Genomic DNA, 15,050 nt, shown 5'->3' with positions numbered 1-15,050 from the left:
GGTCTTATTGTGGTCATTGTATATCCAAAGACACTTGTGAGTCTTGAGTAAAGCATAACGATGTAAAGCATAACGATGCTTTGAAATGATAATTTAGAAATTAATTTTTATGATGGTGGGAACCTTATTTCTAACAGGAAACCATAAAAGAACAAAAAGAACTGATTTTAGATCCATTGGTAATTGGTATTAGCAACACAAAGATCATGGATTTGATTCCCTGGGAACACACACTGGAAAAACTGGAAAAAATGCACACAGATTTCGGACAATAAACGGAAAATGTGTCCTGGGATTGTTATTTGTTGCAATCCCAGGAAAGATCCCAGAATCAATTATGTGACTATGTGTTTGAATTCACACAGAAGGCAATTTTATGCAACTTTTCTGAGATTAACATAGGATTGAAGTTGCTTTGGGTAAAATGTATAAATGTTAAGGTAACAGCACATACCACACAGAGTTCAAACAGAATGACACCCAGGGACCAAACGTCTGTTTTGGGCCCTGAGGGAAGAGGGGCCTCTGCAATCGAAGGCTCGCTGGGATAAAAACAGCCTTGAGCTATAACCTCCGGAGGCAGGTAAGATGGATACCTTTAGAAACACAGAAAAACAGAAGACAGGAGTGTTGGAAAGGTCTCGCAGATGTGGCCCTTCGAAAGACAAAAAACAGAACGCATGCCCCATCCCTCGCCTGAAAGACCCTAATCGCAACCGGACGTTATGAACATGCCCCCTTAAAAGACGAGGGCCTCGGGTCGTGCCGCCCAGACAGGCTATGTTATTTATAACTCGGCATAAGTACGCCGCTTTGATATCCAAGACCTGCTTTTGATCAAAACAAAGATGGACCGCAATGATGCGTCTAATATTAGTTCATCTTTCTTCATTAGGAGGGCACAGCGTAAGCCATTGATCTTTTTCCCATGAAAGGCTGACGCTTTGGTTCAGAGCCACGATGCGTCTTAAAGGGGCGGCGCGCAAGATTTAAAGCTTTCTGCTTCGCTGAGATATTATCTCCGTCGGTACATAGACTCCAGAACACGTGAGTTTCATTTAGAGAAATATGTTATATTGCAGGAAACAAATGGAAAACATTATGGCCCAAATGACGTACCCAATGGGGAAGTCGACATCTGCTCCGTGGTTGGTCATATGATACAGGCCGAATTTGGCCAGCTTCACTTTATCCTGTTGAAAGAACATTTAAATCCATGAAATCAGTGAGATGAAAGCAATAACACTATTATATTAATCCGAAACGAATAATTTTGTCATGCGTTGTCACTTTAATGTGAACAACATTTGACGTTTTTTATATCTGACAGATTTGAAAGACGCACTACAAAAATCATGCTTAAATATATAATATGCTTAAAACAATAAAATATATAATATGCTTAAAACAATAAAAATAATATTTATATTATTTATTATTTTAATTTTTTTCTTGCCAAACATGTTTTTCTTGTTTTAAGCAAAAACGTCAAAACATTTAGTTAGATTTCTTTGAAAAACAATACATAAAATCATTGACGTTTTAAGTAAATACTTCTTGTTTTATGGATGTTTAGCTAATTGTATTAAAAAAAATACAAAAAAATTATGGTATTTGCAAAGCAGTATGGATCTTATTCCAGGGTTCCCGTTCTAAGCCAGATGTCAAATTCCATGACTTTTCCCTGACTTTCACTGACTAAAAAGCTGAATTTTCATGACCTAGACTGTACGGAAAAACATTTTAAAATGTATAGTTTCCTGGCATGTTTTCATTAGTTAACAGGTACAGGTGACTGCATTTGACTTAAGTGCAAGGGACTAAAATGAGTGCCGCAGGGTGTATTTTTGTAGGCGAAGCCCGCAAGCGAATTAGCATTTTAGCACTTTCATAGTCCCAAAGTCAATTTTTTTTTATGGGGTTTTGCTTAAACTCAAGATCTTAAGTTATAACTCGAATGTACTGGTGTGTTTCTATGACATAAAACACACCAGTAATATCCCACTCGTGTCATTTTAATGCTGCGTTAACACCAGCCGCGGAAGAAGTGTCAAGCGCTAGTGATTTTAATGTTAAGTTAAAGTGAAGATGTGTTGACATGCGTCTGGAGGTCTCGCGGCGCGAATGAGACGTTTGGCGCGGTATACGCATCGCTGGCTGATTTGCGCCTCTAGTTCACACGAATGGCGTGTATTGAGCGTCTGGCGCGAATGGTGCTTTTTGTGCATTTCGCGTCTGACGCAAATTTTCGTCTGACGCCCGAGTTAAATAAATTGGACCTTGGCGGATTTTCGCGCCGCGTAAACCAATCAGAAGCCTGCTTGCTGCCGTGGCGGCAGCCCCACCCGAAGTCACACATTCAACATGAAGGAACACTTGATATTGTCCGTAAGCAGTCATCCAAAGGTATACGACACAAGTTCTTATTTCTATAGAGACAGGAATAAAAAGGACCTCGCTTGGAAGAGTGTCAGTGAGGACATTGGGTAACCTGGTAAGTTGTAATACACATTTCACTTTTGAGTCACTTGACGCCGACCCGTGCCATTTATTTTCCCCCTATAGACGGTTTCAGCAGTAACAACATAAACAAGCGGCTGTCGCGGTCCGCACGTAACTTCCGGTAAACTCCGCTAATAATAAATAACAACAAAGTTTTTTAAACATAGTTTATTTATATAACAAGCAAAACAACAACACAGATTACCTAGGAAACCAAAACATTTGTAATTTTTGACGAGGCATTTCTTCAAGAGATCAGTTTAGCAACTAGTCAGACCATTTAAAAAACGAAACCGGAAGTAAGGTTCGGATCCAGACGTGTATCACGTGCGTCCGATGAAACCGCCTATAGTAAGGTGACCAAATAGAAACCGGTAACTCTCGATAAATGCACAATCAACATCAGCCATCTTGCAAACAGACAACCGCATAGCACTTGCCCCTCCCACAAGAAGCGGATTTTGCCTCTGACACGTGGAAAAAGCAAGCAATGCATTCAAACTGTTCTAGCGGCAAACTAGGGGTGGTAGACGCGATTTTGACGCCTCAAACGCGGTTGGTGTAAACGCAGCATTAAGCTTAAAAGTGTCTTTAAATGGGGGTTTAAGAGTGAGTGTCCCGTACTTTCGAGTTGGCCTACAAACATACATCATCAAGCATTGGTACAGAAAAATTACATTTTGATGATTGAAAACTAAAATTCCATAATATTTCATGACTTTGAGAAAAATATTAATTTCCCTGACTTTCAATATCTGGAAACCTTTTAATTCCATGATATTCCAATAATTCCATGACCCCGTGGGAACCCTGTTATTAACATATATCATTTTTGTTTGTGCAACAACAATTAAGAAGTTCAGATGCAAACCCCCGACACATTTTATTGTTTTTTATCAGGCTCTTATGTTTAGGTTCAGTAATTTCACTCTAATGGCACTGAAAAGGTTGATAGTCAGTAATTAAAATGCCATTTTTTTAACAAATGTCACTTTAGTAATTTCACTGGTATTTAACAAATTTGACTGTCTTTCACTGCAAAACCCTCTAAGTGCAAGGAAAGTTTTTGGCAAAAAATCCGATTTTTCGACAAGACATAGTAAAAGTTGCAAAAACAATAAAGATGCAACTAGAAACATAGCAAATTATGAAAAAAAGAAGAAACTGAACCACACATTAGAGGGTGCTGTGATCCTTGTCACTGCCACTGTTGTATTCGGGTTCAAGTCTCACAAGGGACTCTAAATGTGATCCACTGTGCACCATCTTTCATGCACTTAGAGGACTTTGCTAAAAAAATGATGTGAAGTTTAGCGCATTTGCAGACAAAAGCTGTTTGTTTATGTTGTTGCTGCTGAAACAGTCTATGCTAAGAGCATCATCTCATTTTGTGATGTTTAGCAGCTTTTACATCTGAGCTTCTCATTACAGGTCACTAACATGAGATATGAATACTAAATGGGTTCCTTCAGCATCCATAAATTCAAAACTATTTCATACATCGCACCGCATGTCTAAGTTTTCATCACACGTACCTCGCGATCCAGAAGAACGTTCTGCAAGGACAGCGCGCGGTGCACCATACCATGTTTGTTCATGAAATCCAAACCTTCTAGCACTTCATAGGCAATCTTCAACACCTTCTCCGGACTAAGAAAGAAACAAGACAACAACATCTGTAGATGATGAGTCCATCACACAAGACCGTAACCACACCTTGAACACTGGGGGGAATAAAATATTAAGAGCTATATGTACAGTATAAAACATCAAATAATGGTGGGGGGGTATTTCATTCATTTATTTTACATTGATTTTAATCTTTTCCCTTAATCAGTCAGTATTAAAGATATCAAGGATATATTTACACAAAATACTTCTTTACATTACGTAGGATGAATTTATGTAAAGCTTTCACAGAATGAGTCACAAATATATAGCAAATTCAATTAAAAACACTGTTTTTGTCCAAGCCTTCGTTTTTATAAGAAAAATTCTTGCTAATCTAAACAAGTTGGATAAAGTGAAGATTTGATGTTATAACTGATCAACATACAACTCCAAATCCAGACCTCTAAAGACGGCAATGACATGGAAGTGGTTTACGGTGAATCAAAGCGTTGAAGACATTATTTTAATCAGTGTGCTGAATGAAGTGTACCAAAAGTTGTTTTGATGTTGACCTCTCTGTGCATGTTTCTCACACGCGTCCTAAGAAGCAAAAGATCATGGAAACAGCTACAGTACGTTCTCTGAAAATATATTTCTTACTGGAAGTATGTGGAAAGATGATGAAAAACATTCCTTGGAAAAAATCTGGATAAATTATTCAGTGGAAGAAGGTGGTAACGGGGATTGTTAAAAAGCAGTTTTACGAAATAGACGGCCTACAATTTCAAGCAAAAGATCAGAGGGCAACAGGCATTATCCGTTATCCTCAAATTTTACACCCATCCTTACAAATCTTGAGGTTTATTTAATGTCATTAGAATGAAATGTCTAATTTAGACAGTAGATGGCATAACAGGAACAGATCATAGATAAGCATGGAAAATAGGGTCCATTTGATCCATCTCTACATTGCTAGATATACAGTACGTGGACTGGGACCCATCTATATCATTTATTCCCAGATGCCATGAATTCCAGTTCCTGGAATGATTACAAGTTGACTAGAGGTTTGTGGAGAGATTTGGATAATGAGAAACGTAACTTTCCTGGGTGGATTATCTGTAATTGCATAAACTGTCCATTCAGTAAAATACCATCTATAACAAACTTGCCGGCCTTTGATTCAATCAAACTGCAGTCGCGGTGCTAATAGCATCCATAAAACATATTGTCCTAATATTGCGAGACGCTGTCTGGACAAAGATAACACAATAAAATGATCAAAAAGCGAAGAATTTGACAACGGTGTCACAAGCTTCCACATGAGAGGAAATAATCAATTCATGAATCTTAAGAACAAAATAGCAATGACAAGTTGATTCAAAGCAGATTTTTTAAAGAAATATCAATGGCTGACCAGTGATTTCAATAAGAATGAATTCGCCTGGATGGGACTGACTACATAAACCTTTCAAATAATGACATCTAAAGGCAATGATATTATATACAGTACTAGTAGATTTAGTAGATTTAACGAAATAAATAAAAAAAAACAATTCTTGTTAAAAAAAAACAAAAATGTGAGTAATCGGAGTTTGTTTATCTGCTGTCAATATTAAGGTAAGATTATTTTATTTATGAAAATAAACTGTTGCTATTTGGGCTGTGGTCATTGAAAAAGATTTAATTGGCCATTGGGTTGGTTTTGTGCAAATCTGGCAACACTCACCAATTGCCTAGAATTTGTAGAAATGTACACTGTAAAAAATTAGCTTTAATTTAAGCAGGTTGCCAGTAACTCACTGTAGATTTAAATGTATGTTATTTACTGGCAACAACATGTTCAAAGTTAGATAAACATGAAACATTAACACGAAACATTATCAAGCCCGTAGGCAGGGGGGGTTCGGGTGGTTCGAACGAACCCCCCCTCACTGCCAAAAGGTCCAGAATTTAAGTCGTTTTTTCGCGTGATTATTGTCATCAATGTTTTAATCAATGCTTGTGACAAATATTCTGGGTTCATGATACATTATTGAAGCTGGACGCATGACCGTACTCACCATTGAGGTCCACGAGGTCCGGATTTCGGTCATTTTCTGACGCTCGTTTTATTTGACGCAATGCTCAGTGCTCGTTTGACTTCTGGCTGCACTGCGCAGACCGATCGGCATGTGACGTCTTAGCACCGCGAGACCGATTCAATAGTAAATGACTCAGTATGTTTTTAAATGGGTCTCGCAGTAGTGTGATGTCACATGCCAACAGGTCTGAGCAGCACCCCATTAAGTAAGATAAAGTCAAAATTATTCCGATATGACCAATCAAATCAAACCAGGCAGACAAAGGTGCAACACAGGGGTCAGATGCGCCTTTAGTGGAAGTGCAAGAAAGATGTAAGTAATCAAACGCTGACTATTATACAGCCGTTTAATGATGTGAAATATGAAACGCAGTGATTGTCAAGGTGACAAGACACATTACTGCAGCTGAGCCACATGAATGTCCAAATTTAATGCGCTGCTTTAACTCCCTCCAATAATTTACTTCCCGTTATTCAGCGTGTTTATTAACAAAATTCAACGGCACTCTTTAATTTTTTAAGATATATTTTTTACTGTATGATTAGATTTACTGTTGAACTTGAAACATTTTATTGCATTCTGTCTTAAAGCCCAATAAATAACTTACTTGTAACTTATTCCTGTAGTGTTGAGCCGTTGAGCTCTGCTATTAAAAGTAAGTTTAAGGTTTATCGTGGAATTTTAATTTTCGGAACAATTTTTACTAAAGTTACTGCAGTTAACAAGAAGCCTTTTGCTTCATTAACATACAGTAAATCAGATGTGAGAAGTTTAAAATTAAGGCTTGCATTATGTTTACATCTTACACTTTTAGTAAAATGCATGCAGGGCAAGAAGAATATTTATCTAATGTGGGGAAAATGTGAAGTAATCGTAGATTCATTTATGCTTTTTTAATAATTACAGTTTTCTTTCATGGGATATGGACCCCCTAAAATTGCCTCGGCCAACCCATTTATAAAATTCAAGTTCCCTGCATTACTGATGTTGTATTTAAGCATATAAAGTGTATAATAAGTGTGTGCATATTTTAAATTTATTTAATAAACTAATTATTGATAGCCTTTAGTTAATTCACTAAAATGATCCTATATTCAGTAAGCCTATGTTTACTTTACTGACATAACCCAGTGTGCCCAGGATGGTAAAATAATTATTACAATGCATTCCTAATGACCAACACAAATCTTCTGCATACTGACATGGTTTGAAATCTATAGTTATTTGATTCTTTGGTTTTCAGATTTTTTTTAAATTCATATATGTAGAGCAGAGAAATAAGATTTTTTCCTGGGGTACATGACCTAGAAAAATACATATATGGACCTCGGTATTTATAAAATCCTGCGTACGGCCCTGCTCATAATTAAAAACAAATAAAGGAGGAAAAATTGCAAAAAAGGTCCACTTTTTGAAAAAAAGAACCCCCCCTTTCAACAGGCTGGCTACGGACCTGATTATGACATTATCATTATCAAAACTTTAAACTTTAAAAACTTTTTGGTGTAGTAAAATTTATTAGATTAACCCTCATAATTTCTACATAGTAATACATTTTACTAAGTAAAATTTAAATAAATACACAATTAATTTATGTACAAAATGAACTGTGTGGGAATAGTAAGTTGTATTATATATTTTCTTGTATTATTTAACTGTTAATCACTGCACATAGTCCTAAACTAACTAAGTACATTTTAATAAAAAAATAAATAAATTATTTAGCGTTTTCAAGTCGGCTTAAAAAAATCTGAGTTCATTTAATCCATTAAACTAAAATATTCAAATGAACTTAAATTATCAGTACATGTTATAGGGAATACCCATAATCCTGTGTGCCTGAATATTTTGATTATTTAAGCTTTTTCAGAATAAGAACTGATAAGAACTCTAACTACTTAAATATTTGTTAATAAAATGACATGAAGGTTTTTAAGCTGTTATAATATTGTTTTGTTGTAAATGATTCAGGTGTTTACTTAAATGAACCCTGTTCAAAACATTTTATGTATTCCTCTCCACAGTACTGACAATTCATGTTAAAAACGCAGTTTTGTGTGTGTTTCTGTGGAGAATCAAGTGTATTCAATGACTGACTTATAGTTAATTTTGTGTTCTAATACCATTTATAAAACTAAGAGTAATCAAGTCCATTCAACCATGTTAAAGAAAATAACAAACAGTTCATAAGATTTATTTAATATTTTTAGGACAGCAATGCTTCAGTATTTAAAGTAATATACTATACCTAAACTATTAAAATCTAAATAAAAATAATAAAGTGACATTTACTAAATTGTTTAAAAAATGTTTAATGTATTATTAAGTAGATTTTATTTGATTTTGGTGGGTAAGTTGTACCTAAAAAAGCTGTCAATTTTACTTTTAAAAAAGTTTGTGCAAATTTTCAGTGTATTTAACTTTGAACAAACTGTTGCCAGTAAATGACACAAATTTAATTTAATTTAAATTTGCCAGTAATACTGTAATTTCTAGAGTGTACTCTTTGCATTTTATAAAGCTGTTTTTTTTAAAGCTTTAAACCGATATGCTTTTTAAACATGATTGAACGAGTCTATTCTAGGCTCCTGCCTTTTCTTTATTATTCAGTCCAAGTCATCCATTTCAAAAACATTTTATTAAATAACATTTTTGTTACGTGATGAAAGAAATATGCTGGCACAATAATATTTTTCTCCACATAACTAATTTTAATATTGTGACATATGCCTTCCGACTAAAAGTATTTAAAGGGATAGTTCATCCTTAAATAAAAATCATAATTAACTCAACCTTTTGTTGTTACAAACCTGTATAAATATCTGATAAACACAAAGGAAGATATTTGCAATGAAGCAGGAAACAAAAGCACCATAGACTTCCAGTATGAAAAGGAATATTACTCAAAAATGGTTTGGTTACAAACATTACTCAATTAGCGTTAAAGATGCCATTTGTATAATCCGTGCCACTAGGGGGCGCCAGATCAAATCAATAACAATGACGTAGATTAATGATGCTCTGAAGCAGCGTGGACTGATGGGATTTGTTGTCTTTAACTCAAACGCTGATGCCCATCAATCAGACGGGAACGAGAAATCATGTTACACATGAGGTAAAGTAATCAAGTTTTATAAATGTTTGATGGGTTTTTTTTCATTATGTAAGGTTTCATGTAATGTTTAAAACGCAATTATTAGTCATAGATGTATTAGTCAAATACGATGGTTTGTTAACACAGAACAGAATTAAGTGTTCAGATGAACAAACTTCCTATTAAACAAGCGAGTGGCCCGACCGACGCTATTACTTCCGCATTTGTCCACGACACTGTTGTCATGTGGTTTTTACGTCAGTAAAGGCGGTAACAAAGGGTAACGTGGATATTAACGTCATTTACAGGCGACTGCACTTCCCCGTGTCACTGTTTAGGGCAGCAATTTTCTCATAATTTACAAGTAGTTGAAAACATTATAGATATTGTTAGTAATCAGCTGGACAAAATATATAACACCGGACTAGTGGTTTTTGGATATTTTACTGCAAATATCTTACAAATTGTAAGAGAAAATGATGACAGAATTTTCATTTATGGGTGAACCATTCCTTAAAGATCAAGAAAAACAGTGTAGTCAAGTGACGCTGAACTACTGAACTCAATCCGTATCATTTTACTAGCGATGACTAGCTGTTAATAAGCTAACTACACTTTAAAAATTAAGGTGCTCAACGATAACCACAGAAGACTACATTGTCCCACTAATTGAACCCACACCCACCACAGAGACCATTATGTTTTCCATTACAACCAATAAAATTCCCATTAAAACCATTAAATCCAAAAGACTTTCTTTGGGCTTGCAAATTTTACCTGACGGGTTTCCACTGCTTCAAAAGGTCCTTCAGGCTCTTCTCATGATGCTCGGCCACGATAACCAGACGTTCTACAAAAGACAAGGCAACAGGAAAAAATCTATAGTTACAGTCAGCTGTGTGCTTACAATCATTTATCAAAATATCTACTTTTGTGTTCATCAGAAAAAAATACATTTATACAGATTTAGAACAACATGAGGGTGAGTAAATGATGTCAACATTTTCATTTTTGGCTGAACATCTTAAACTTGATCAATAACTCGGTCAGTATCCTCTGAAAGAAATATCACCTGCATCACGATGTTTGCTTTCACTGGAAATCATTTCTTAGACATGAAAGAAATTTATAACACAAATAAATCCTCATGTTGCATCACAATTAAACAAAATTAAAAGGGACTTCAAAAGAATTTTGTTTATAGATATTAATGTGATGTGTTTTCACAGATGACCCGAACATGATACAAGGAGCTTTTCGCATAAAAGATACTTAACAAACAGCCATAAAGCAACCACAGATGAAAAGAAACGTCGCCAAAGACGAATTCTGTTGACGAATAACAATAAACCACAGAGATAAACATTCAAAGGATAAAAGAGACAATAAAACTTTAAAGAGCACCAGAGAGATGCAACAAAACCAGACTCAGAACCAAATGTGGACCTGTTATGATAAGGTACAAGGACACATTTGAACTCATTCCTGTGACCTTAGCTTAAAGGCAACGTGTATATTTTTATTCAATTTAATATCTTCAGCAACTGAATGTTAATGTCCACAATCAAAGCATTTTAGCAATTACTTTCATATGATTCTGCTATGATTCTGATTTACTTTTATTTTGAAAAACTCTGAGAAGGAAATCTTCAGTATGTGTCAGAGCACTAAATAACCTGTAGATTGATCAGTACTTTACCAAATGAAACCAGAAACACAGCGCGTTATAAGAAAAAAACTGCTTTCTAGACCTACATGCGCAAAACGGTGCCAAAATAACACGTATTTGTCAGCTCTGTCAAGGGTTGCATGCTAAATACGCTGTTAGGGCTGTAAAAATGATAAAAAAATCGTCTCATCAGGATTGTTTGACCTCATCGCGATGATTTCAGATCACCCCAATGATTGCACATCTCTTTAAAAACACAAGGGGGAGCTTCAGCGCCTGTATAAACAAGACAGTATCAGATGCCGCTTCTTAACTGTAACATTGCAAAGCCATTCAATACAGTGGAAAAACCTCATTTAAAGAAATGCTGCAAAACTTTTTGAACTGCCAGGTAAAACATACATTTCCAAAACAGCAATTCCAAATTTAGGGAAGTGAAGGATGCTATTCTTAAGGTTCTGTGAGGAATTGATTTTATTGCAGCCATTACAGACATGTGGTTTAGTACTAATATGACCTTGGTAGGCTTGAGTATTATTTAAGGCCTGTTCTGATATAGTCAGTTTATTTTTATTTTTATTTTCAGTAATTTTTCAGACACTTTATTCTGTTCAATAAAGTTTTAGTTTTTGAAAAATATATTCATAAAATAATTACTTTTAAATGTGTTGTGTGTAAGGAATAACTGACGACAGGCCATTGAATTATAAGAAAATAATGCACACCCAAGTGAGTGGGTGAGTGCCATTACACCGCGGGTGTGCATTATTTTCAAATAATTTAATGGCCTGTCGTCAATTATTCCTCATATACCACGGTAACCATAAACATTGCGCTGGTGCATATTTTAAAGACATTTGACAAGTCAGATGTGCGGTTATCGAAAAATAATGCATACCCGTGGAACATTTCTCAACCAATCAGAATACCGCATTCAACAGACCCGTGGTATAATTATTATTATACAACAGTTCTTTCTGGTTCTCGAATCTGATTGGCTAAGAGCTATGCTATATTGTACTGATAACGGCACAGTAACCGCTTCACCTTTCGTATCATTCCGCCACCTAGTGAATGGAGGTCCTAAACAGGCTCATCTCTGAATGGAAAAACACAGACGCGCTGTTTTTAAACACTCTCCGTGTGTCTCATTAGTTCACTAGCTCATAAATCAGTCTGTGAATCCCCAATCGGAAGTTATTATTCCGTCAAAGATCAGCGCTCTTGGATGTTACGTTAAAGTTAATGGGATTAATGTCTTGTCACATCGTGTGGACACTTGGAAAGAGGAATATAAACACTCTGTTTTTCTTCTGGAGCTGTATCTCTTATCAGAACGCGGAAACACTGTGGAACTGCAGGTAAGCACCGCAGCTTTTAAATGTGGACATTGATCATTTATTTAATCGCGACGTGACTATTAAAACATGTTATGAGAATATCGCCACTGGTATATTTAAAAGCAGCATGCAAAAACATCTCTCTAACACTTATAAAAAACAGTTTTATATAGTACTGACAAGAACAAAGTTTAATAATAACCGAGTGCTCGTATCGCGTTAAGAGTAAATGGGAAACCAATAGTATCATTATATAAGCATAGTTTTATTAACTTTTACCTCGCGCCAAAACAATAACAACACAAAAGACACTAAATATGAATAGGAAAACAAGTAATAGTTTTATTATGACACCAAATACTGCTGATTTGATCTCATTTTGACCATCAAAAACAAACAAGGTGAATATCAGAGCCAGGAAATCCCTGTCAGAGATGTAGCCCAGAGAGGGCGGTGGTCAGCGGGGCGAGTGAACACTGACGTCCGCTCATGCTTTGGTTCTCATACGTACCGAATCTCACTAAGCAAATGTTCAAGCAGGCGCTATCTTTACTAATCGACTGTAGATTTAAATATAATACATATATATTCTCAACTGAACTAATCTTAAAACTACACTTTGTGACCAAGAAACGTTAATATAAAGAAAAGCCTATCCGTCCATTGAGTTATTATGAGATTCAAAGCAGCCAAAAGTGTTACCTGTCATTCTGGCAGCCCTCAAATCCGTGGCGGAAGAAGTAGTTCTCAAAGAAAGATGCTTTTAAAATAACTCCGTTGTTGTTTTCTAGTTTTGGTTTTTCAAACGTGTGCCGCCGAACTGTTGTATAAAAGCAATATCGCTCTCGGAGTCGTGTGATATAGCTCTATATCATCACGACTGTGATTGCCTCCGGCACTCGGCCTTGGCCTAATCACAGCCGTGATGATATAGAGCTATATCACACTCCTACTCGAGCGATATTGCTTAAATATTTACTGCCAGGTAAACCTGGCAAAAGATTTAATTTAAATAATCATAACAATGTGTGAAAATTATTTTATAAACAAACAAAAAAATGTATGAGAATTAAATGTCAAAGCAATAAAACAGACAATTAATCGTCATAATCGTCAAAGTCCTAAAACCGGCAATTAACGGTCATAATCGTCACAATTTATTACATAATTAACCGTCAGCAAAATGTCATAACCGTGACAGCCCTAGATGCTGTCATAGTTTGAAATGCAAATGTAGTCAGGGCTCTGACAAAATCACTTTGTTACTTTCGTCCAACGTTACTTTCGCTCCGGCTCTCCCATAAACTACAGCTTAATAAACCCATAAACTTTCTGCCGTCGTGCGCCCATTCATATGTAGGGCAAATCCTTTCGCCCCCCAGCCCAAAGAAAATACATGACATAAGACAATCTCCAATTTAGGATCTTAAAGAGTAACTAAACCCTAAACCAACTTTTTTTAGTTAATGATCTGTAAGAATGATCCTTTATTAGTGCTGTTCATTGATTTTAGTAAGTTTTTTGACATTAAGATATAAAGTGTTTCAATACTGCAATATATGGTGTAAAAACGTCTGAGTGCTGCCCTCTTCAGGTTGAACGTTGGCTACTGCAGTTGAATTTTCCTATTGGATGTTGGGTCCAAAAAATGACTCGTGACGTAAGCAGGTTCAAGCTCACCACGCCCTTGTTACGATCTCACCACACACTTGGTACAAGCTTAGTTCGTCCCCTCTATCTCTGTTGGGATCTGCCCACTTTTCTTGCATTTTTCAAATATTGCCAGTGGGTGGAGTCAGGCTCTGAACAGGGGTTTAGTTACGCTTTAAGAACCGCAGAGTAACACAAAGGCAGCAAATTGTGAAAATTTCAATTAATAAAAATTTAAAAAATTATAATTTGCCAGCCATAAGACACCAAAAGGCACTAAAAAGGTACACAAAGCCATACCATACCATGTTTTCCTCGTGTGATGTCCACATACTGGCAGAGTCTGGGATGAGTGATAGTCTTAAGGATTTGGAAGCGGCCCAGGATCTTGATGGAGTTGGGGGTGAGAGGAAGTCCATTGCTTCCACACACATCATGAGGAAGAGGAGAGGCAAAAAAAGTAGAAGCTCCCAGTTCGGCATCTCTGAGGGGCTGCATGACTCAAATGATGCTCAACGACAACCTATATTGTAGAAGACATGGTTATAATGTTTTTAAATGCATTCAAATGGCAGATATCTCAAATCATTCCTAAACATTATCACACTGTATAGTTTAACTGTGGCATTTAAAGTAAAACTATAAACCAAACGCTGCTGAAAGAAAACAAGAAACCATCATCAATAGTCTAATGGATTTAATGATTATAATGATGATCGTATTGGTTTTAATGGAAGCTATAATGGTCTCTGTTGGACTCTACTGGTAATCTGTTTTATATATATATAGGTGGGATGGGATCTTACGTGGTAGATGGGAACCAATAGAGGAGTATTAAATCCTATTGGAATAAGACCCTACATCAAGGAATATTATACTGGTTTTAATGGATGACAATGATATTTGTAATGGAAACCATTGAAAGTTGTTTTGTTTCCCTCAACAGTGATAACTTGTTTTTTTTCTCAGAGAAAGCAATGAGATTAAACAGAGAGCAGATACAGACTTTCAAAAGCAATTTCAACGTCCAAAACAAAGGTCTGGGGTTAAAATATTTCGCTTTTGTGTCTATTAAATATTAATATTGGTTTCAAAACATA

The 15,050-nt window shown here is 35.9% G+C and overlaps 1 protein-coding gene across 1 annotated transcript in view; it reads right to left on the bottom strand.

Annotated features, from left to right (window-relative positions):
• The window catches only part of tbck (TBC1 domain containing kinase), a 76,821-nt gene that overhangs the window by 61,399 nt on the left and 372 nt on the right, over positions 1-15,050 (bottom strand). Inside the window, exons 2-6 of the mRNA XM_055204523.2 lie at positions 14,256-14,473; positions 10,069-10,141; positions 4,038-4,152; positions 1,120-1,193; positions 455-596 (exon numbers count right to left, since the gene is read on the bottom strand). Coding sequence (XP_055060498.2) covers positions 455-596; positions 1,120-1,193; positions 4,038-4,152; positions 10,069-10,141; positions 14,256-14,448 — 597 coding nt within the window. The 5' untranslated portion in view covers positions 14,449-14,473. The remainder of the gene's footprint in view (positions 1-454; positions 597-1,119; positions 1,194-4,037; positions 4,153-10,068; positions 10,142-14,255; positions 14,474-15,050) is intronic.

Source organism: Misgurnus anguillicaudatus, chromosome 3, assembly GCF_027580225.2.
Source record: "Misgurnus anguillicaudatus chromosome 3, ASM2758022v2, whole genome shotgun sequence".
Classification (NCBI taxonomy): domain Eukaryota; kingdom Metazoa; phylum Chordata; class Actinopteri; order Cypriniformes; family Cobitidae; genus Misgurnus; species Misgurnus anguillicaudatus.
Note: the sequence above shows the minus strand (reverse complement) of the source record. Positions and strands in the feature narration are given on the sequence as shown.